We start from the raw sequence: 23,497 nt of genomic DNA, 5'->3' as shown, positions 1-23,497 counted from the left end.
GGCGGGGGCGGTGCCGGGGCCATGCCGGGCGGCGGGGCCGGGCTGCGGCGGGCGCTGCTGGGAGCGCGGCGGGCCATGGTGAGGGGCCGAGGGGCCCAGGGCAGGGCGGGGGGCTCGGCGGAGCGCGGGGGACCCGCACGGGCTCGGGGCAGCCCGCCCGCCTTCCCCCGGCACTGCGGGAGCCGCGGGAGGTGGGATGGGTGGGATGGGTGTGCCTGGAGCACGGGGGGCTGCGGGGACACCTCGGTGCCACCGCTCAGAGCCTGATTGGGAGGGGCCTCGTACGGGGACAGGACAAGGGGGAACCGCTTGAAACTCACCCAGGGCAGGGTTAGGGGGGATACTGGGGAGAAATCCTTTCCTGCCAGCGTGGGGAGGCCCTGGCACAAGTTGCCCAGAGAAGATGTGGCTGCCCCGTCCCTGGAAGTGTCCAAGGCCAGGCTGGATGGGGCTTGGAGCAACCTGGGATAGTGGGAGGTGTCCTTGCCCATGGCAGGGGGGGTCAGAACAAGGTGATCTTCAAGATCCCTTCCAACCCAGACCATTCTGTGATTCTCCCTGTGTCCTGCTACCATCCCACTTCATGACTGTTTTGTTTTACACAAAGCTGATAACGAGTGGCACGCACAGGGTTCAACCCTCGGCCCTCAGGCGTGAGATGTTTAGTACTAATTTTTTTAAGTAATTAATGAACCATTTCCTCGAGCTTCCTCCAAACGAACAGTACCAATTACAGGGTCAAACCCACACCCGGTGCCTGTTCCTGCCTCTCTGGGGGCTCTGGCTGTGCCCATGATGTGCTGCTGGGAGGTGGTGACTGCAGAAATGCAATTTGAATCTCCCACCTTATCTTCTTCCTTCTTCAAGCAAATTCCTGCTGCTTTCTGCTACATTTCTGAATATCGTGATGCATCAGGACATGGCCTCCACAACCCGTTCTGAAGCAAAACATCTGCATCAAACCCAGTCTCCATATTCCTTTTAAAACTGCCTGATCAAATTTCAGGTCACAGCACAGTCTTGTCAATGCCCGTGTGTCAGGTGAGGTGTCAGGAAGGCACCACGGTGTCCCCAGAGCTGACAGGACATCTCTGTGCCAGCAGGAGGAGTGGACTTTGTGCTGCCTCCTGGTTGCAATCCTGGACTTTGCTATCTCAAACCCCCCCCCCCCCCATGATTTTTTGTAAATTAGCAGAGTGACTTCATCCTGCACCAGAGAAAATAGTACATTTCGGGACAGCCTTGAACTGTGGCGATTGTTGTATAGGGTTGGAAAAAAGAGGAACGTAAGAAATTCATGCTTGTGATTGTCTTTATAGCAATGACAAATCTGAAATTTGTGTTCTTGCAAGCCCAAAGTTGTGTTTTAAGTGTAAAGAGCCTAAATTAGGTTTGGGAGCTGTAAAACCCATCCCTTGGTTACGTCTCTGGATGTATCCCACTGAACACAAGCAGCAGCAGTGGTGGTTAGACTGATTTATACCAGTTTTGGGGTTTTTATCCGATATTATTGATGAAAATGTTGCTCCTTGGCCCTCTTGCATCATAAAGCCTTGCTCAGGTCACATTAATTGCGTTAATTCCTGCTCTGCTCAGACTCACAGCCCCATCTGGTGGCATCGGGGCTCCCGCTGGAGCAGCGGCTGGCAAAGGTGGAAAGTCCTGAGCTGCTGAGCTGACAGTGGGTCCTCACTGGCCTCCCATGTCTGAGAGAAGCTCTGGAGCAAAACTGCCTTTCTGCAGGTTCTTAGAAAGCTGTGCCAGCTGCTAAAGTAAAGAGTAAAGCAATCTGAATTCAGCTATACTGGGGAGAAAGGCTTTTCCCACCAAAGCAATGCCTTTGTCATGTGAGTCTGAGACCCTTCTGTCAGGATATATTGTCCTTAGTCTCTTCTTTTAGGAGAAGTGTCAAACCTCTTCCAAAGGCCCCACTGAACATTCCTCTGTGTCTGGCTCTGGCCTGTATCAGCCCCTGATTCAGATATTCAAGTGTTAGTCTGTCACGTCTGTGCTCCCAGTGGCATCAGGAGGACAGGTCACTTCAAATAAATAATATTTAAGCATCAGTGCTCTGCAGAATCTAGTGCTTATAGCAGTAAATTGAAACTTCTTGTAATTGTGTCTGTATTGTCATTCTTTTTCTTTTCATGCAGTCAAAAAGCTCTTTGTTTCTTGTAGAACTCCACAGTATGTGCTGTCTTAAAATCCATTCCTGCTTTCTCAAAATAGTAAACTACAAGCTGGGTAGAATACAATCTCCTGTTTTGCTTGTCTCTTTTGAAACCTATTTTCTGATATCTCTTTTAGCCTTGTAAGTGTACCTTTAGCAAATAATGTAAATAATCCTTTGCTTATATGACAGTATAATACTTGAAAATTATTTGAGGTGATACAGCATCTGAATAATCCAGATGACCAAGGGTGCAGGTTTGCTGGTGTCCATATTCATTCCTGGGGAGAAGCCTGTTGCTTTTCCTTAGTTTTGTACAAAAGCATTTAGCCAGATTTATCTGCCCAAAAAAAAAATGATGGGGTTTGGCTGTTTTAGATGTAACTGGACTGTGAAATTATAAACAGTAAGAAACCGTGCAGTGAATATTCCACATCCTTACCTTTGCACAGCACATAACCACACTTTCTTCGTGTGGTTTTCTTATTGTTGTACAGCAGAGAACCTCAACCTCACTCCTGCCATGCCTTTCTTTGTTTCCCTCAATAGTCTTCCCAGTCCCACTGGTTGACAACAGAGGAGAGGAACCAAGTTTTACTGGATCTCAAAGCTTCGGGCTGGTCCGAGTTGGGTGAAAGAGATGCCATCTACAAGGAGTTCAATTTCAAAAATTTTAATCAGGTAATTACTGTTATACACCACTTTTCATTTAAAGGAAATGTAATTGCTTTAATTTCCATATGATCCTGATGGGAAAATATTTGTATTCAGAAATTTGGGAGTATCCTTGTGAGGCCAAATCCTCTTGGCTTTGCCTTGACGAATTCCTCTCTGATTCTGATCTCATTAGGTGGAGTAAATTAATTCCATTTCGTAGTCGATAAGTAGATGATTATAATATTAGGGCCAAGGTTGGTACTGTGGAATTAGACAAACAGTATTTGATCTCCATTTTTTTTTGTTGTTTTCATTACCAGCGTGTGTAAATGAATGCTGGAAATACATAACTGATGGACAGTGGGGTTCATTTTTGTCAGGAATAAACTTGAGAAAAATGGGTAAATATAAGAACAGAAACTTTAATAAGGTTGGGAAAATGGGACACATTTCACCTTCTAAGCAGGAAGACAGAGTTCTGGTACATCCTTGAATGAGTTGTAAAACATGATCTCGCAGTGTCTTTGGCACACAAACTGCTGGTTTTATTTGGAGACAGGATCCTGAGCCACGTCTCAAACGCACAAGAGCTTGTGCTGGACCATCAGTTTACAAACTTGCTTCAGAAACACTGAATTTGCCTCGAGATGTGCGTTCAGCCCCATTCCCCTGTAAATTCCCTTCTGAGGAATCATGACATTGCTTAGAAAAAGTCACGTTCCCAGAGCGTGCATTTCCCTTCTGTTTTATTTCTGAGGGAGGGGTGAGTGCTTTCTGGGGAGGGAGAGAATTCCCAGGGGTTTGTTGGGATGCTGGCTCTCCCTGAGCTGGTTCTCTCCCTTGCTGTGGAGGGACATGGTGAGCTGCAGCCCGGGGATGCCAAGGGTTTGTTGGTGTGTGTGGGGACCAGGAGCTGTGCTCTGAGCTGTTTATTTACATGGCTGTGCCTAAGCCCAGACCAGGATGTTTTAGGAAACCACAGTGAGCTGGATAAACAACAATTTGTAACTGTGGCTCTTTTTTTCACTGTTTCAGTCAGTAGTTGTGGGGTAAGTAAAGCCCAGGCAGCAGAGTAAGGTGAGTGAGGTGATCCCAGCCCCTCTGAGCTGGGTGAAAGCAAAAGAGAAAACCACTGCAGGCAGATCCAGCTCATGAGCAGGACAGGGCTGGTCCAGGGAGCACATTTTTTTCTGGATTGCACTTCAGACCCGAAGGTTACTACAGAGCAAAGAGAACCATGTCAGATCATACAGAGGGCAGCGAAGGGGAGAAGCCCATGAGAGGGAGCTCACATGAAGCCTTGGTGAGATGTGCAGGCAGCTCAGGGCTGGGGCAACCTGCAGGTTTGACACGATGAGATAGAAGTGACCCTTGGAAGAGCTGAGATTTCCAGCCTTTGTGCTTTGAATATTCATGAAAGAGCAGCTCTGCTGGGTTATGGCCAAAGTCTTTGTTGGTTCAGCACAACTACAAATGACTTTTGTTTTCCCCAAAGTTAATTTAAAAGCAGTTTTACCCACTGTAAATAAATAGGTCAGTTTGATCAGATGGACTTGGGCAGTCTCTGCCAACAAGCAGGTCAGGAGACAGGTCACTGTGTGCACCAGCAGGTATCTGGAAAACCCATTGCTTTGACAAAAATTCACAAAGCTGTATTTTTTCTTGATGGTGTAGATTTGTCTTACAACATGGGTACGTTTCCATGTGTCTTCCTAATGTGAAGATTGATGGAGCACATATCAGTATAGGAAGTTGAGGATATTTAAATATGCTTATTGATAAATGATGAACTATGCATTTATGCTTCTAGTACATGTTGTCTTACAAAAGGTACTTTAAAAAAATACCACTTAAATTGTTTGGGAGATATTGGAACAGTCTCTTTCATTCTTGGTTCTTTCCTGCTACCCTTTTGCAGATGGAGTAAAATCAGGTGCGGGAAAAAAAAATCACCCAAAAAAAAACCAACAAAAAAAAAGTAGAAAGTAGTTGAGCTGACATGAAAGGTATTTCAAATTTATGTTTTGCAGATGATATTGGTATGATTAATGTCTTCATTGCTTTTTTTATTTTTTTATTGCTTCTTACAGATAGTGTTCATGATGCATGGAAAATTCTGTGGCTTCAAAATCTATGCCAGGTTTACAAAGTCTGTGTATGTCAACAGATGTTAGGAATATAAACACAACTTTTTATTATAAAGTCGTGCAAATGTGTAGACATGAGCTTGGTTTATGTATATTATTTTCAGCATGAGAATGAAATGAAACTTCTGTGCAACAAGAGTTATTTAGATTCCTGAAGCTTTCAGGCTGAGCTTAGCTCGGTTAAAAGCGATCAGCAGCGAGCTGCCTTTGTGAGGCTGACAAGCTAATGACACTTCTGGCTCAGGGAATTAGTCTGTAACCCACAGCTTGAAAGCCCTGGTGCTGTTTGTTAGTCTGAAGATACTTTTTCATGAAAGTGGGCTTTGGTGGTGAAATTCTCTGAAACAAGCTGGAGACCAGCCTGGGGGCCGTGCTGGAAGCCCTGTGTTGGTTGTGTTGCTGCGGGTCCTGGTGGACTGGAGGATGTTGGTGCTGGATGCTCCTGTTGCCTTTAGTGAGGCAGGCTCCTGGTGGGTGGGTGTTCTGAATCTTGTATAAAATATAAAATGCAGCAGTGTATGTACACAAACACAGCTCAGCTGTGGAGGAGAGCCTTGTCCAGAAGAGCTGTGCTGATGGCACCAATGCACCCGTTCCTCCTTAAGCCTTGCTGTTCCTGTGAGTTATTGCCACTGTGGAGCAGCAGGTGGGCAGCAAGGATTTAAAGTTGGAGTCTTTCACCTCCAGGACTCTCACTCTTGTGCACTCACTGAAGAGGCCCTGTGTCGAGTCTCTTTTCCCAAGGAACATCTCCTGGGCAGGAACCTCTGGCTGTGAGTGGGGTCTTGGAGAGCGGGTGGGCTCGGAGCACTCCCTGGTGAGTCCCAATCCCTGCCACGCATCTGGGTGCTGGTGAGCCTCAATAAACCTCACAGCCACGTCAGGGAGCTTCTCTGGAGCCTCTTTCCCAGGTTGCAGGGTAGAGAAAAGCAGTGAGCAAGGCTTTCAGGCTGTGGTGTAGCATCGAGAAGGGACACTCTTTTCATCCATGTCTTTGTGCTACTGAAACAAAATGTTTTTCTTCCAGTGGAACAAACTCTCTGCTTCCAGTCTGCTCAAGCAAAATTTAGAAATGGGATAGAAAGTTAATTTACACCTCCAGACTGTGCTGGTAACTTCTCCCAGCATTCCAGGTCAGTTCACCTTGGGAGCAGTGATCCAGCAAAGGGGACAGGCCTGGCTTAAAAATGTGAATTTCTCCCAGATCCATCCAAACCCAGTCCCGGACTGGGCAGGCTGTGAAGGGCTGTGAGTGCTGGGTTCTGAATGCTGCCTTTGGTTCCTGTATCCAGCTGCTCACTTCCACCAAATCTGCTGGAACATCTTAGCTCTGAGACTTCCATGTCTCTTGTCAAAGTTGGTTGGATTTGACCAGGGGGTTTAAGGGGCAACTGCCTGTGTGATTGCGTTTCCGTAGGTAATCACACCAAGGCAGCAAATGCAGTTAGGAAATTACAAAGGTGGGCAACTTTGCTGATGGTCAGGTTCAGCCTTTACAGCTGCTTTCTTTTATAGAGTAAGTTTTTAATTAAGTTTGTTTTTTTTTTAAAAAAAAAAAATAAGATCATGTAGGAAGTCTCCATGAGACCTCTAACATCATTTTGTAAAATGACAGGAAATCAAACGCTCGAAGAGTTTTAAAGCTATTTTAAGTACATTTTGTGTTTTGGGGCTAGAGGATGGAGGTGGAAGATGAACCTGAGTGGAGGGGATGGTATGGAAACAGCGTGCAGTGAGAGTAGAAGCACATGTGTTTCAGTTCAGTTGTGGAGTCTTAGTTTTTGAGACCATATTTAAAGATGCGCAAAAAATCTAGAACTATTACATAAATTATTATTCTCACTTTGCATTTCCCTTCCAGATTTGCTATCTCTCTTGCTTGGAATCCAGGAGAAAAAGGTCAGACAGAGCATGTTACGGTAGATGCCTTTTTTCCTCCCTCCTCCTTGTGATGCCAGTTATTTTCCTTTGGCTGTAGGGAGACATGCTCAGATTTGCCCCTTTAAATTGACATCTTTGTTGTATGATCCCAGTTACACATCCAGATGAATTTGGTAGGATATGCAATGAATGCTCTTGATTTCTTTCGATGGCAGTACTTGGTGCCAGTGTAATACAATCTGTCAATCCTTCCTTTTTCTACTCCCAACACATTGCTTTGTTTTCTACATTGATCAAAGGTTGGAAAATTTGTTTTTATATATACAGGCAGTGTATTTCATTGCTGCTTTTTTGTACTTAATCTTTTGGCTGTTTGGCTGAAATACGTCCACGCCTTTCATGTACTGAAAACATAATATCCTTTAACCTACAATCTGCAGAGTTAAAATGAATTTTATGGTAAATATTCGGTTGTGGACCACATCTCCAGCTTTTTATATACCACAGCGGTCTTGTGTTTTTTTTCTTCTCCATTGTCTGATAGTGAGGTCATTTTCAGTCCTCTGAGAAATTTTATTCCCAGCCAGATGCGGGCCATATATTAAAAGTAGCACCTGTGGCTAATATCACAGCAGCTTACCATAAATTTACATGGTAACTAGGATTATATCTGTCAAGACTGTTAAAAAATGTCTAGATTTAATTTGATTTCCAGTATTGAAGGAGCTCTCCAACATTCTGCTTCATAACTATATTTTAAAAGTTAAAATCACTCCATTGTTAAGTTTTATAGCACTCCCAGTGCCCATTAAGTTGATTTGTTAAATGGGGGTCAGAATAAAGCAAGTTGGCTATGGGAGGATCGGAAACCAACCCATTTGTGACAAATTCAGTCCTCGCGTGTGAATCTTCTCGGAGCCCGGGGAGTGATTGGATTCAGGTGCAGCTTATGTCACTTGTGTTTAACCTCAAAGCCTGAGCAGCCTCAGCCCCACTGTCACTTCTGCTGATCAAAAGTCAGCCCCATTTCTGTATATTTTGGGGGGAATTGCTGTTTTTAGTGCAGTATCACTCTGCTCACTCCCTCGGCCAGGGTTTTGCGTTTGATTGCTCGTCGACCGAAAATGAATTATATTTTTTATCCACCTCGGTAGGTGCTGGTTTTCATATAGGCTTTCCTAGACTGCTTCATTTTCCATTATCCTTTGAGTGCCTCTCCCATATGCAGTGATTTGTGCACCTGCAAAGTTATGAAAGTATTTCTGTTGGTAGTTATGTTGTTCACTGACTTCCCGGCGTTTATGAATACAATAACTGATTTACCATAAATCAGAATTATTTATGGGTGGCTTTACAGAGCCGAGAAAATCTTTGTATCTGAAAATAATGAATTTCTGGCCTATCTGCCTGTTGACATTTTCCTTTATGAGAAACTGATAGTGAAGTCTGTGGGACTGGCAGAGGTTAACCTGCAGGGTGAAACGCAGGGAATGAACTGGATCAAGTGTCTTGGAGCAGAGCACAGTAAAAATATATGATTCCTGGATGGTCACACCTTCCTTGAGTTTATTCTTGGGATGGACTGAGCGAATAACACTCTCACCTCACAGTCAGCAGGTCAGGGAGCAGCTGCAGGACCTGGACATGATCCACTTACCTGGCACTGCCCAGGGGAGGAGGGTAGTGCAGGGTCTGGGGGAAATGAAAGGAGAAATTCTAGGAAGACAGCCTGTTTGAAAGCTTATAAGACTCCTTCCTTGGCCTTGGGGGAGCAGGACATGACACTGGTGCTCTGGTCAGTGCAACCTGTGTCCAGTGTTGCCTCCAGTTAACTGGCAGTCAGTGGTGAGAAATTATGGTGGAAATATCTGGGAGTGTCCTTGGTGCTGGGAGTTGGGAAATAAAGGATTTATTTTCTTCCCAAGGCCACCATGGCTAGTGGTGTACAAAACCATAGAATGACAGAATGGTTTGATTGGAAGGGACCTTAAAGATCATCTCATTCCAACCTCCTGCCAGCCTTCCACTAGTTCAGGTTGCTAAGTGATATTTCTCCCTATAATAAACCATTGTTTTATAGTTTATAATTATTGGGGTGTGGCATTTCTACTTGCTGAGTTTCCCCCTCCCCTCCAGTAGAGCTGCTGTATCTCCTTTTATTCAGGCCACTGCTTAAAATATGCCCAGTTGACCTTTGGGCTGCTCTCCAGTTGACTCAAATACAAATTGCTTTCCTTAAAAGATGGATTTATTATCACTCAAGTAAAAATTATTACAGCATTTGCCTTGTGCTTGTTGCATGCATTGATCTGAAAGTGCAAAAGAAATTATTTGTCAAAATGCCTTTTGGATCTCACAAGCTGTTTCTCCTTTTTTTTTTTTTTTTTTTTCAGCTGCACTAATTGATTGTTTAAATTAAACAGAACAAATGTTCTGTCAGCCATGTGGGCAGGGCTGCTGTACCCAAAGAGGGCAAATGGTCAACTTGATTTTAGCTACAGTTTGGGCACTTTCCTTGTTAAAACTCCTCTGGAAAATGAAGGGAAAATTCAACGGGTTTGAATTTAGTTGAACAACTTCATTTGGGAAAATACAGGTCTGTCTGCTGCTGCCTTTTCTGAAGAAGGTGGTCACTCAGCTGAATTTTTTTTACCTTCTCAGTTAAGGAAAACCAGTGCCTTGAAACTCTTTATGCATTAAAACTTATTTTCATGGGGGTGCTGGGGCGATGCTGGTTAAACCCAACCTTGCTCGTTTAACCTTTAGCGTCCCCCTTGCTTTTGGAGCAACGCCTGGGTACGGTTCCAAACCTTAAATTGCCTTTAGCAGCAGCAGCAGCAGCAGCTCTCACTTTCTCATCCTCCCCCGGCGGATCGCTGTGCTCGGGGACGTCGCCCGCCGCCGCAATTAAAAATGAACCGAAATGAAACTGCAACGCCCCTGCTTCAAAATTAACCATTACTCACGGAAAGCACATCAAACCCGCTTAGCGGACATCCGTTAATCCCGCCGTGAGCCGCTCCGGGCTTTAATGCCCCCTGTTTTACACGTTAAGGGGTTTGAAGTCGCGGGCCGGCGCTGACCTTTCGCATCTGCTCCTCTCGCAGTAGGAATCTCCGCTCGCCGCTCCCCGTCAGCCTGGATTAGCGTGACGAAGTGCAGCGCTTCTGCTGGCTGCAATTTGGGGTTTTGATCAGAATTATTTCTTTCACAAACAATCACGTTTTGGCTAAAGCGTTACATCTGCTCTGCGAAGCCGCTGGCAGGGCCGCGGTTTGTCGGGGCGAGGCGAGCGGAGGTTTTTTTCGGTCCTCTTCTGTAAAGCTGCTTCACGTGTTTTTTTTTTTATGGGGAGAACTTCCCTTCTTCCTCTTCTCCCTGCCCTTTATTCCTTTAGCTTTGTTTGGCTGAGAGGAAAAGTCGCTTTTGGACAAACTTCGGGTTGGTTGTGATGTCTTGGAGGGGTTTGGTGGGAACCCCGTGCTGAGTCAGCGCTGCACTGTTGGGTTTATTGCTAAGGATGCTTTGTAGGAAGATGTTGTTTATTCCTAGGATCAGAGGGAAAAGTGCTGATTTCGTGATCTACCGTGATATTTCTTGTGCTGTGATGAGAACAGCAGTAGGCAGTTAAATATATGTCTGTGTATGACCAAGGGTGTCCCTGGTTGAGGGAATCTTTACTCCATGATACAGTGGATGGGTGCTTGTAGTGAGCAAAACACAAGCCCGGAATGCTGTGTTTATGCACGGGGCTTGTAATGCCCAAACTAATAAAAAACCAGAGTTTTACAAAGGGTTTCCCTTGGTGGTGTGCTCATATGAATTTCTAAAAGAAATTGGATGTTCACTGGAGGACTCAGAATTTGCCTCCCCTCGTGAGCCCATCTCTCCACTTCCAGATGTACCAATGTACAAGCGGTGTGGGTTGCCCAGAGAAACTTTTGTGTTTTAGTAAAAAAAACCCCATCAAACAAAAAAACTGTGGAACTTCTCAAAATATTGCTCATTGGACATACTCTGCCACTTAGGTGAGCCTTGTTCTCAACAATACATCTTAAAGTGGCTGCCTTTGTCCTTTTCTCCTTGACCTGCTCCTACCATTCTTCCAAATACCAGAGACAGGAGAGGAAGCTCAGGTCGAGGTGACCTGCAGGTCACAGAGGGAACAGTGGGCTTGGCAAACCAGGCAAGGGACTCGAGGGCATGGAGCTTCAAGGATGCCCCATGTTGTCTGGGAAGATACTTGGTCTCTCTTATTCTTTTTTTTCCCCAAGGATCCATCACTTCTAGACTTGAAATGATTGATTGCAAAATAATATTTGAATTTTAGGATGCAATATAAATTAACAGCCTGCCAGTGCTGGCCCAGGTAAGTCTCCTGCTGAGTTCACTGCCCCTGTGTATCATCTAAACTGTTCTACTATGGGAGGTGTCCAAACATTAAGACCCATTCTGACAGTACAGTAGGACACCTTCAGCAGTTCAGTTTAGTGAAATAATCCCCTGACTGGATCTGCAGTAAATCCTTAGTTTGCTTTATTTCACATCTTTAGGTCTTTTTAGCTTCTGGCTTGGCCAAGAGGGTGATGGGAAGACCTCTCCAAATTCCCTGAGTCTCCATTGTGATTTCTCTGTTACATGTTTGAATCATTGAACTTGTCTTTAAAAAAAACAAACTAAACCAAAAATGCTGACAGGACAGTGGAAGATGAAATGGTCATGAGACCAGCTTCTTCTTCTCTTAATCCATCATAAAGCAAAGCCTTTCTTACCACTCTTTGATGTGTTCTTAGGATCATAAAGGGCAGAGCTTTAGAGGATTATCAGAGGCAGGTTATGATTGCCCTTGGACACTCAGCAGAGAAGAACTTGGATATTAAACTGATAGTATGTGTATCATCTTGGCCAAAAGACCAGGGAGAATTTTGTCTGAGCGTTCCTGGTGTTATCAACAGCATGGATGGCACGTGAACTTCTCTTTCATGTCTGCAGGATGAAATCATTCCTTTGCATGTGAGTAAAAAGAAACACTGGGGGAAATAGGGTAGTATTTTGTTCTGCTCCAGCCAGATCTGTTTCATCCAAAATGTGGTGTGATGAGATAAAGAACTTCTCTGTTCTTCTGCACCATACCTGCACTCAGTGTCAGAGGTTTGAGCACCTTTGAGAAGTGGAGCATTCACTTAAACTAGTTCTGATTTGCTCTTGTTTTTCAGCACCTTCATGTCATGGTCTGGCACCGTGAATCGAGGATGATTCAGGTGCCTGAATTCAGAGGGTTGGAACTGGGGACTCCCTGCCCCTTGTTACTGCTTTATTTTTATGGTGGTTTGTGTGATGGCTTTATTACAGTGCAGCCAGGGGTTTGATTTGCTGGGCCAAACATTTGCTTTAACAAGTCAAATTATCATTGTTCTTTCAGTTGTGCAGCCAAGAGAGTTTATTATTTTAAGTGCCTGATTGCTTTAGCAGGTGCTCAGTTAATGGGGGCTTCGCTGTGTTATTTCATGTTTTTAGGTAGGGTGCAAAAAGCTCATTTTAAAAAGTCATGTTTCTTGAAATAGCTATTTTATTTGGTGTAAACCTCCTAAGTGCAACCTTTATATTCCATTTTTTAACACAAAGCATGCAATAATGGCTTGGGAGGTGCAGAGCCACATTTAGCTGATGACATAGCTGGAGGATTTATTCCACGTCCTAGTTCAGTTCTGAAACCTGGGATTATGTCCCTCTGGTTTTTTTTTTTTTTTTAAATATCTAAGTTAGATATCTACATTTTTTAATAAATAAGATAATATTTATGAGTCTTTGTTTACCTAGAATGTTAAGCAACTGGGAAAAAAAGGGGGAAAAAAACCCATTTATTTTGACTATTCATGTATGAAATGATACATCACAAATACCTTGTTACAGGTTTAGTTGGGATTTAGGGTATCTACTTATTTTGCAGTAGTCTTTTTAGACAACTATAATCATATTTATCTACCTAGAAGCAAATGAATGTATTTTGTAATATGGTTGTATTGACATTGAAACTTTTATCACTCCCAGGAAGGAGTTTTTATGCTGCCTTAAGACACCTCCACGTTCTGTCACTTCTGCTCCACCAAGTCTATAAATCTTTTTGGTGGAATAGGTGATTAATTTTGGTGTGAAGTCTGTTCATTGAATCACCAAGAATATTATCTGTGTTCTGTTCATGAAACCCAGGTGCAGTCACTTACTGTAACAAAAAGGAGAATAGGAAAAAAGATCCTCAACACTGAGGCTGCTGGAAAAGTCAAGATGTGATGAAGAGGCAATAGGTGAAACATTTTGTGTTGTATTATCACCAGTGAGGGAAAAAAGGTCTAAATTCAGCAGTTATTAAAATCCTGATATAAATAGGCTTTAGAAAAGATCAAGTTGAGGTTTGTTGTGCAGATTGCACACAAGGGTTTTTCACACTCTTGGAACTCGAGAGGAAGAGCAGAGCAAAGCAAGGAGCAGGATTTGAGTGCAGCTTTAGTGCTCTCTGCCTTCCTCCCAGTCCCTTGCCCTGCCCTGAGCCGTGTCCTTCACCTGAGCAGAATACTCCAGTTTGCTTTTTGGACCAGTTGAATCTCAGATGGGGCAAATGGCACTTGCACCTGCTTTGTGACTCTTAACAGCTTTCAACTGAAAGAGGGTAAGTTTATATTGGATATTAGGAAGGAATTCTTCCCTGTGAGGGTGGGGAGGCCCTGGCACAGGTTGCCCAGAGAAGCTGTGGCTGCCCCATCCCTGGAAGTGTCCAAGGCCAGGATGGACAGGGCTTGGGACAACCTGGTCTAGTGGAAGGTAAGGGCATTAGAACTAGATGTTCTTTAAGGTCTCTTCCAACCCAAACCATTCTGTGATTCTGTGATGTCATAGCTGAGGTCACTGCTGAGCTGGGAAGATGAAGCCTTGGACTCAGAATAGCATCTCGAGCATCATCAGAGCTGTGTTGTGTCAAGAACCACACTGGGTCTAGATGGTGCTGAGTGAGTGTAAACCTCCCTTTACCACAAGCAGCGTGGGCTTTCCCTGGGACAGCATTCCTGGAATTGCCTTCTGTCATCTCCTGCAGCTCTTGACATTGTGCTGGTACCTGTGAGAGAACCGTCCCCGCCGAGGCAAGGCCGTGCCTCCCAGCTCTGCTCCTCTCTGCCTCCACTTACTCTTCGTGTTCCTCAAATTGGGAAATCATATGACAATAAACAGAAATACCCTCAGTGAAGAGAGAAGGGGAAACTGTTGTTTATCTGGTCAGGTGGTTTAGATTAGCAGTGATGCTGGTCTGTATTATGTTACTTTAAATCATAGTGTCCCAACAGGACATAAATTATGAAGATTGTTACAGTATGTTTCATCCAATGTAAGATCAACAAATTGGAATAATTTTTTTAATAGGAAAATCAGTGCTTTGGCAAGGTTATTGTTGAAGAATTTAATTTAACTTGAGCTTTGCTTGCATTATTTCTTAATATATAAAAACTATTTGCATAATGTACAAAGTATAAACATTTTTAGAATCAAAGGCAAGAATGCCTTTTCCAAGATTACATAGAGTGGCAAACTACTTAGAATAGATCAGTGTTTGTGCTTTTGCTGTCAAAAATGTTTGATATAGAGCTGGCAAGCTGGTTTCTTCACGAACATAATTGTAAACAAGTGTTGGGAGACAGAAACAGCATTCTTTGGAGAACGTGGTGTAAAGGTTTGCACATTCACTGCTGCAGATCTAACACAGAGAGCAATGTTTACAGCCAGAATAGGAATATAAATAGGTAACTTTTTTTAGAGTGCAAAGCAGCATTACACTTCTGTGTAAATGAGGTGTGCAGATAAGTACTGGGGATGAGAGCGATCAGCTCTGGATTTTTAAAGAATATTGTAAACACAGAAAAGCACAGACAATTCAGTTGGAAATGGGAATTGTGGGGGTTTTCACAGTTTCAGATTTTGCTATGAAGACAGAAATGGCATCTCAGTCCACGCCAGTATGTCTGAGTGTTCTTCTTCCATCCCTTCCCCTCATGAGTATCCTTCAGAGTTCGGAGCACTGCTTTCCCCAGTCACGAGCGATGCTGGGGAACAAGAGGGTTGGTTCTGTTCACAATATTTTGCTGCTCGAGCTATTAAAGGGGAGAAAACCAAATTTCTACCAGTGGTTTGTCAGGTGGTGTTCACCTTCAGACCCTGCTGGCTGCCCATGCCAGGATGGGGTGAGATGGAGGGAGTAGGGATTGCAGGCACAACGCCTGAACTGCCAGAGAGATGGGGACAAGAGTAACCTGAGTTTAACTCTATTTTGGGACTTGGTTTAGTTGCATTCTTAATTACTGTCCCACTGTTTGTGGAATGATATTAAAAAGGGGGAGAGCAGTGGGAAGATGTTCACCTGATTTATGTTGTGGATGAATCCAGACACAGCCAAAGAAGAAGAGGAAAATACCCAGTGCCACGTGAATCCAGTGTCCCTGAGGATGGTTCAGGCAGACTGATGATGCCACTGGGGCAGAATCCCAAAATGGGCACATGGTTCTGGGAATTAATACCTGTTCTCCTGTGCTCCTACATACAAGTTAGATTCCTCTTTTTTTGTGTGTTTTAACCATATTGTCACTCTCAGATGAAGAGATGTGACAGATGATCAGATGATGAAGATGCTTTGTGAGATGATTTTTGCATATTTATATGATCAAAGTCTTTAGTAATGGAGTAAATAGAATTAAAAAAAACTAATTAAAATAAACCCTGCTTTTTTCATGAGAGCACAACCCTTGTGACAAGCTAAACCTCGACATTAAAGAGCTTTTTCCTTTTATCTGCTGGCCCATAGCTCACTGTTAGGTAATAATGTCAGCTGGATGTGTGAAAGCTTCTGCAGTTTGGGAGTGAACCTTAATGATTTAACTTTATTGTTCTAAGTGTCAAACTGATGAGGAGAACACGTGTTCCTGGGTATTTTTTACTCGGGTGAGTGGAGAGCAAACGTGTGAGGCGTGGTCATCTCCTGCATGACAGTGTCACTGTAACTTGACTAATTCATTAATTTCCCACTGATAAATGGTACAGATGCAGCCTGGGTGGGTGGGGAAGGGAAGACAGGTAGCCCTTACACTGCAGAAGGTCGAGGTTAATGCTACCTCCAGCATTATAATGACAGATGGGAGGCAGAAACCTTAATGTACTTGCGATTAGCACATGCTTTCCTTGGCTGGGCGTCCGAAGGATTTAAGAAGCCCGAGTGCACACTTCATTTTAAAACAAACAAATAAAAAGTGTGTGTGGTTATATCGTTGAGCCTTTCAGCTGTTTTTTCTTAAATTTCTCCACTTCTGAGTCAAGTACTGTCAGCTGCTTCCTCCTGGAGATGCGCGGGGGTGATCCATCACGGGGCGCTCGCGGTGGGTGATGTATGAGCACGACACAGCGACCTGTGGGCCTTTGATGTGTAACTCATCAAGATAATGTTGGCAAGCATTGTACAAAGAGCAGCATGTTTAAAAAGTATTAAGATGAATGGATTCCTCGCTTAAGGAGTGTGAAAGGAAGAATAATAGCAGATTAGCTCCGGGATCCCGCGGTTCTCCCGGAGCCGCGCGGCGCTGCACGGAGGGGAGGATGGAATTTCATCTTTCCTCCCACTCCTGACAGCAAAGTGTCTGGCCCTGGTTTTCCCATTCTCAGGAAACAAGAGTCACATTAAGTCTTATTTTGTGATGGAGGATTTTATCACTTCCAAAAGCGGTTTGGCCAAACATTCTGAGGTAGCTGGATTTTTATAAAGTTTGCTTTTGGGTTTTTTCCACTTCGTGGGGTTAACTTGTTCTTCTAAGAGTAGCCCTGATTTTTATCTCATGGAGACATATTATGGCTGATAGTGTTTAACAAACATTTTAGATGTGATGTTGCTTCTAAAACAACATTAGTTTTTAGTTCCTTCTGAAAGACACGAAGGGAAGAGATGTAGCAGTGCACCCAAGGCATCTTGTCCATACAGGATTGCTTCACTCCTTACTTCTTCTATTGCTCTTCATGGTTCATTTTAGGACTCTGCACTCTGCCATCATTTGGGTGATGTGATGTACTTATGTAGAATACCCTGTCTGGGTGCTGTTTTAGCTAAAAGGGTTAGGTTGAAAATGTCTGTCTAATATGCCTGTTACTGAAATACCAGAATACTTTGTAATATTTAATACATCAAAGTCTCTTTTAATACTTTTTTTTGTGGCTTCTAGAAAACGCACGTATCCTTTTTTTTCTCCTCTCTTTTCATTTTTGAAGGAAAAATCAGAAAAACTTCTCATGAGGGGCAGAGGGGCTGCAGATCCCTGTTAATAATATAGTGAAAGTCAAGACTTTGTTGGGTCTCACTGTCATGAGTAAAGTGCTTGTCCCACTTTCATCAAGAAATGTGTGATGGTCTGATAAACTCTGCCCACCAGTGCAGTCTTGACAATGATCTTGCACTGCAGACTGCATAATAATTTTCATTATTTTTAATTAAAGTTGAAGAAGTGCAGACTCCTGCTCAAATTAGGGTTGGTTGTGTTGCCGGAATGGGGTAATTACTTTAATTGATCACAAGATAGTTTCCTTGATCACCAATTAGACCAAATTACCGATCAAGTTTCAAGACGTGAAGAAATGTCCAAACGGATTTTATGTAATAGTGTTTTCATATCTAATCAAATCTAAATATCTTTTCCTTCCAGAGCCAGTTGTATTTTCCCAAAGAAAGGTTAAGGCTCTACAAATATAAAGGTGATTCATAAACAATAGCGTTCCAATTCATTTAATTAGCAAGGGAAGCATTTAGGACCTTAATGGAGATTGCATTGGTAGCTCATTTTCCCTAGCTCATTTTCTTAGTGGGAGATGCTTTTTGTGTGTAATTAAAATAAACTAAAATGCAAGGAGTAAGTTGCTGTGGGTGCAAGGAGGGAGAACGTCTCTGAGCAGAGCAGGACACGAAGGCGGGTGGGCTTCGTCCTTCTCTGGGACACCAGACTGGGGCTGTCGTGGGCAGCTGGAGCAACAAGCAGCAGGACCTGTCCTGGGGAGGGTTCTCCATGCTGGAATTTATTCCTTTTCGTGAGTTGGACAACCTCAAGCTGAGCAGTCTTGGTAGGATGAACAGTTTTGAGACCGATGTCCGTTTTATCCAGCCGGAGACTTCACTGACTGCAGGGAGCAGGTAGTGGAGTGGTGTGTTGGTGCATGGACTGGGAGGATCTGGTGGTCCACTGATGGGGAGGATTTGTCACCTGAAGTCTGAAGGAAGGTCTACAGAGCAAATTAATTTTGCAGATTCGTTTGCTTGTGTAATTCTCTCTGTGAGCCTTTGCTGGATAGATGATTGCTGTCCCACAGCCAGTGACTGTGTTTGTGCAGTGCAACCTGGGTTTGTACCTGGCTGAGTTCCTGGGATGCACAGACAGACCCCAGAAGAACATCCAAAATCTAGTAGTGGTTTTTATAGATTTATTCTTATTTTTTACCTTGCTGTTTGCTTCTACAAAGGCAGTCTGGCTGCAGACACATCACTAATTTAAAGTTCTGGGGACATTCCTGTATATAGATTGCTGTGTTGGAAATAACATTGCTGTCAAGGCCATGGACCCTCTAAAAACCGTTTGAATCAAGTATCATTCAGCACTATTAATGCAGAAGTTGTTTTCCAAATCATTGCTAACATCTGATGCACAACTTGCAGCTTTTTGCCTCAAAGCATGCTGCTGAAACGTGGGCAAATTTTTAAAAGTAATCGTTCACTCCAAGTAAAACTAAACCGAGCGAGACCTTCAAGGGAAGTTAGATTTTTCTGAATTTTGGTATGCTCCTGGGTCAAAGAAAAAAAGAGCTTTTTAATTGCTGACAGTTTGGTGATTTCCAAATGACAAACCTCATTGGAGTGATTTTCTCTGATTATAACGTTTGCATTCATTTGACTGGCAAAGCGACCAACAAAGTCATACTTCATCCAGGCACCGATTCTTTTTCCTTTCCTTAAAGGTTTTTGTAATTTGTGAGAGGAAAAAAGACTTGAAACTATTATCAACCATTATATGTTATTCATGGACCACATGTTTGTTTGAAATGGCCATCGCTTGGTGGAATGCGGGCTATATACATTCTCTTCCATAAATTAGCACTAAAAAACTACCTAAATCAGGTAGGGTTTTGTGGAGCTTGTTGTATTATAATCTGAACCAGACTGTAATGTGGATGTTCCTCCAGCTTTGCATCTTAATTCAGGTCCTGAACCCGATGGATGGAGCTTGGTATGAACAAAGCTCGCTGCTGAGAGGCGTCCTGCTCACGCTCCCAGGCCCTTTGGGCCCCGCTGCATAATTGCATTCTTGATTTACATGGACATTCTAATTTTCTTTATAATGCAGTCATTTGCTCTTAAGTATTTTGGCAAGGGCCTGTTATTATTTTCTTTTTGAGCCTGTGGTAAAACCTGTGTCCTGGGGGAGTGTGCCGTGCAGAACGTAGGGGCAGAGGATTGGAAAGCCTATTTTAACTCATTTTAAGGGAAAATATTTCTCATAAAGCAGAGGGGCAAACCCACCTGCTGCCTTTTTCTCCCCAGTAAAATAAATAGCAAAATAGTTAGGCAGAAGGATGTGTTTCTGGAAGCAGTGTTGGTAATACTGTGGCATGATGCTTAATTAGAAATGGCGTATTTCTAAAATGCAGTAAGGGAGAGGGGGTTGGGGTGGATATTGAAAATCCCTGTTGGATGCTGAAGGTAAGATCAGTGCTCTTCTGCAATAGCTTTGAGTCCTGAGGTGAATGACATTGAGCAGAGTGTTTTACCACGGTCTGCAGGGCGTGATTTCAGCAGTTTTGGGAAATGCACCAGTGGCATGAGAAGCTGAAATGCTCCTTTAACACTGAGGTGCTGCCTCTGTGGCATCTCGAGGAGTTTTTGAGATTTTGGGGTGAACCTTGCCAATCTGCTGCCAGTCCTGGCAGGTAGAAGAGTATTTTCCTCTTTGCTCTCTCTTTCCCCAGGCTTTTGGATTCATGACCCGGGTTGCTCTACAAGCGGAGAAGATGAATCACCACCCGGAATGGTTCAATGTCTACAACAAGGTAACGTGTTCACCAGCCCTAGTTACTCACGTGGCAAGTTAAGGAGACCAAACCACTGGTCCATTCTCTCTGCCTTGTTTGTAGCTTGTCTACAAGATACAGGAATGAGAAGTGTCATTATAAAGAGAGTTGAGATTTTAAAGAGATGCTGAGATTTGTGGTGGTGGGAAATGGAGAATGAAGCTCTTTGCGCCCGCTGCCAACTGTATGGTTTGGGCCTGTGGCTTCACCTCTCTGGCTGAGATCTAAAAATAAAATAGAAGCCTTTAAGCTCCTATTTAGCCAACCTGAATAAATCACTCTTTTGAAACTACTCACCAGCTTTCATTCCTTTCTGTGCAGCAGGTCGGGAGCTCAGTGGTGTAGGGTAGCAGACTGTTGGTGTGTTGGTACCTAAATGGGAGCCTGGCAGTCTCAGTTTAGGTGTGATTTTTTAAAAATTGTAGGCTCCTATGTCTGAACATAGCAGCTTATAAAATTTGTTTATAATATTACCTAACTGATGGTGGTCTCATATTTACAAGGGTCACAGGGATTACTGCAGCCCTCGAATGAAAGGTGCTGTGTGAAGGGGGAAATTATTGCTCTCCCTTTGGTTTTATTTTCCAATACTTCTCATTGCATTGTATCACTTTGTTTGTTGTAGCATTTGGTAAATATATGGCAATCCCCCTAAAAATATACTAAAAGAAAAGAAAGGACATGTGGGTGAGCAGCCTGCAGCAGGACATCCCACCTCTCCACACAGCTGAGGCTCCCAGCACAGGCTCTTCCTCATCAGCCCCTCAGGTTTAAGGGACATTAAATGATCACTGGACAAAGTCATGATCACCAACTCTTCATGATTTTCATGGCTTTCTAGAATATTCAGAATTTGTCTTTTTTTTCCTCTTCTGTCTTCCAAAAGTCTCGGTCAAAGGCAAGACAAAGTAATGCCCAACTTGGCATCTGGCTCAGTCTAGACAGACCCACGAGGCAGCCACGTCACAGCAGCGTGCACTGGTCTGGTTTTTGTTTTTTTAATTAAACTGCTACAAGCTTAACAATTTCTTCACCTTCAGGGTGCTGGTTTTTAACAAAACACATGAGCCCCTGACCCAGCTCTTGCAGCTTGGTCACTGGCCCAGGTTCTTCATGGAACCGATCCGTGGAATTTATTGTAAAGACCAAGTGATTTAATCGGACACCTCTTCTTGGATGAAGCCCAGGAATGCAAAGCCTGTGTTATTCTGCAAAGGGGCTCATTTTGGTGAGATTCCAGGCTCTGTTAAACCTCCTCACCTACAGCATCTTCTGGCTTGCCTGAGCAGGGAAGGTCCCTCTCTGTCCTTGCCAGGAGTGAAACCACTTCACTGTGGAGACACACAGCATTCCCAGTGAACTCAGCCTACGTGTCAGAGATCAAAATGACTTTGTAACCCCTTTCTTTTCTTTTTTGACAGGTTCAGATAACTCTGATTTCCCATGACTGCGGTGGGCTGAGCAAGAGAGACGTGAAGCTGGCTCAGTTTATTGACAAAGCTGCTGCCTCAGTTTAACCAAGATGTAAATTGCTCTAATGCAGTGTCCACCCATATTTTGTGTTTAAATGGTGTCCCTCTTTCCTTTTAACCCTGATTTCACAAACCCCTTGAGACAAGAATTTTGTAAAAAGAGTGGCTTAGCTTTGCTGACCTTTAAGACCTTAGTCTTGAGACCCTTCTGGATGCCAGTGCTTGTCCTTTCCCATTGCTGGCTCTGCAGGAGGATGCAGCAGATAAACCAGCAATAAATAAGTTTTGAACATGTAAATAAGTAAGTTTAGTAACTAAACCAAGCTGGAATGAAATTGGGAGCCCACCCATGTGTGTCAGTGTTCCCCAAACCTAGAGGAGCTTGTGGCAGCTGCCATGTGATCTTACCCCATGCCTGGCCACTTCCCTCCTATAGATTTGTACCTCTCTGCATTTCACACGAGGTAAGAGCAGCTCAGCCAGGTCAGTCCCCTCTGGCTTGGGTTGGGTTGGGAGGAACCTTAAAGCTCATCTTGTTCCAACCCCTCCAAGGGCAGGGACACCTTCCACTAGACCAGGTTGCTCCAAGCCCTGTCCAACCTGGCCTTGGACACTTCCAGGTGCAGGATTGGATCTTGCAGTTGCCGAAAACCTCAGCTCTGGAACAGCAAATACAAAAAACTCTCGGTGAGCTCCCGGCACTCACATCTGTAAATGAAGCCTGCTTGGCTTAAGTGCTTGGCCAGGTCAGTGCTCAGCACCTTGCAGGATTGAGCCATTATTTGTGTAGTAATGCTCCAGTACCTGCAGGATCAGGCCGGGGTAGCTTGGCCGGGTGCCCGGAGCCCTGACCAGAGCTGCCAGTGGTGAAGGAAGCAGTGTTAGCAGGATTCTGGCTAAGCTGGGCTCAACTGAACCTGTGCTCACCCTTCCCTTTTTTTTTTCTGTAGCTACCATTACTCATTGCAAACGTTGTGGCGGGAGCTGCAGATCCCACTGTCAAGGTTTAAAACCATTCCTTCCGCGGTTTCCAAGTCTTTGTTTTTGTCACCCAGACAGATTCCCGGTGTCAGCAGGGAGATTTCACCCTGCTCCAGGCTCCCAGGAGGGCCTCTCGCCGCAGTCCCACCACTGCTGAGTGTCCCCAGCGTGCTCTGTCATGCCCTGGGAGCAGCTCCGGGCGCGGAGCTCCCGGGAGATTGACACCTCCGAAATGCCGGAGCGCATTGCTGGGATGACACCGGCGGCACAGCCACCAGCTACTGAGAGCTGAGGCTCGAGTGCCAAACCCCGGATCGGGGGGATGTGCGAGGTGTGTGGTCTCTCAGATATTTTGGGCTGCAAAATGCCACGAGCTGCCACCCAAGCGCTCGCCTCGATAAAATAAGAAAGGTATTTTTTTGTAAATCCTCGGCGAGCGCCACTGTCATGTGCTAATTAGTTGCAGGAAGCGAGATGTTGGGGTTTGTTGTCAGAAACCCTACTTGGGATATCAAGTTAATACCTAAAAAGAACCCAAATTCGGGCTATGTGCTCAGATGTCCTTCTCTCACAAGTGCCTTCCCCCAGTGAAGTGGAGGATTTCCCCGATATGGTTTGAAAATGGTCACTGTTGTGAGGAGTGAATAAAACTAAAACAAACAACCAGGCTGTGATGTCTCCTGTCACTGGTGGGGAAGTGAAATGAGCTTCACCCAAAGTTTTGACAACATCTCTAATGAACTGTGAAAAGCCTGCTGTTAGGAATTAATATATAACTGTGTGTGCGTTGAATAAAACCAATAAAATCAAATTCCTCTTTTGTAATTTGTTTCTTTATTATTGTACATATGTGACAAAGCTGTTTGGTTTGGAGATGAATTTAAGATAAATAATATTTAGTTGCTGGGAGGTCTTTGGTTTAGAATATTGATATTTATTTACATACTCTGAGGAAAAAAAATCCCCATCAACTAATTCAGCTCAGAGAGCTGCACTGTCTGGCTATGGCACAGAGCTGTCCTGGGGGTGTTGAGAATCCTGATCTGCAAAGAGGT

The 23,497-nt window shown here is 44.1% G+C and overlaps 1 protein-coding gene across 3 annotated transcripts; it reads left to right on the top strand.

Moving 5' to 3' along the window:
• The first annotated feature begins 6 nt into the window (after window positions 1-6).
• On the top strand, window positions 7-23,253 carry PCBD2 (pterin-4 alpha-carbinolamine dehydratase 2). Of its 3 annotated transcripts, XM_032703212.1 has the most exons (4): window positions 7-78; window positions 2,720-2,851; window positions 19,888-19,968; window positions 21,411-23,253. In XM_032703212.1, the coding sequence occupies exons 1-4, from the start codon at window positions 22-24 to the stop codon at window positions 21,504-21,506; spliced, it is 366 nt and encodes a 121-aa protein (XP_032559103.1). In that variant the 5' UTR covers window positions 7-21; the 3' UTR covers window positions 21,507-23,253. The 3 variants fall into 3 exon arrangements, with proteins under 3 accessions (XP_032559103.1, XP_032559106.1, XP_032559104.1); XM_032703215.1 differs by lacking the exons at window positions 7-78; window positions 2,720-2,851 and adding an exon at window positions 6,836-6,893; XM_032703213.1 differs by lacking the exons at window positions 7-78; window positions 2,720-2,851 and adding an exon at window positions 13,750-13,859.
• The last annotated feature ends 244 nt before the right edge of the window (window positions 23,254-23,497 follow it).

This window comes from Chiroxiphia lanceolata, chromosome 15 (assembly GCF_009829145.1).
Source record: "Chiroxiphia lanceolata isolate bChiLan1 chromosome 15, bChiLan1.pri, whole genome shotgun sequence".
Lineage (NCBI taxonomy): Eukaryota > Metazoa > Chordata > Aves > Passeriformes > Pipridae > Chiroxiphia > Chiroxiphia lanceolata.
This window is presented reverse-complemented; position numbering and strand designations above follow the sequence as displayed.

Bases quoted from the DNA above. Each gene is read 5' to 3' on its own strand.
- PCBD2 (XM_032703212.1), top strand. From the start codon at position 22: ATGCCGGGCGGCGGGGCCGGGCTGCGGCGGGCGCTGCTGGGAGCGCGG. The intron at 79-2,719 runs GTGAGGGGCCGA...TTCCCTCAATAG, and splicing joins TGGGAGCGCGGCGGGCCATG to TCTTCCCAGTCCCACTGGTT. The intron at 2,852-19,887 runs GTAATTACTGTT...CTCTTTCCCCAG, and splicing joins ATTTCAAAAATTTTAATCAG to GCTTTTGGATTCATGACCCG.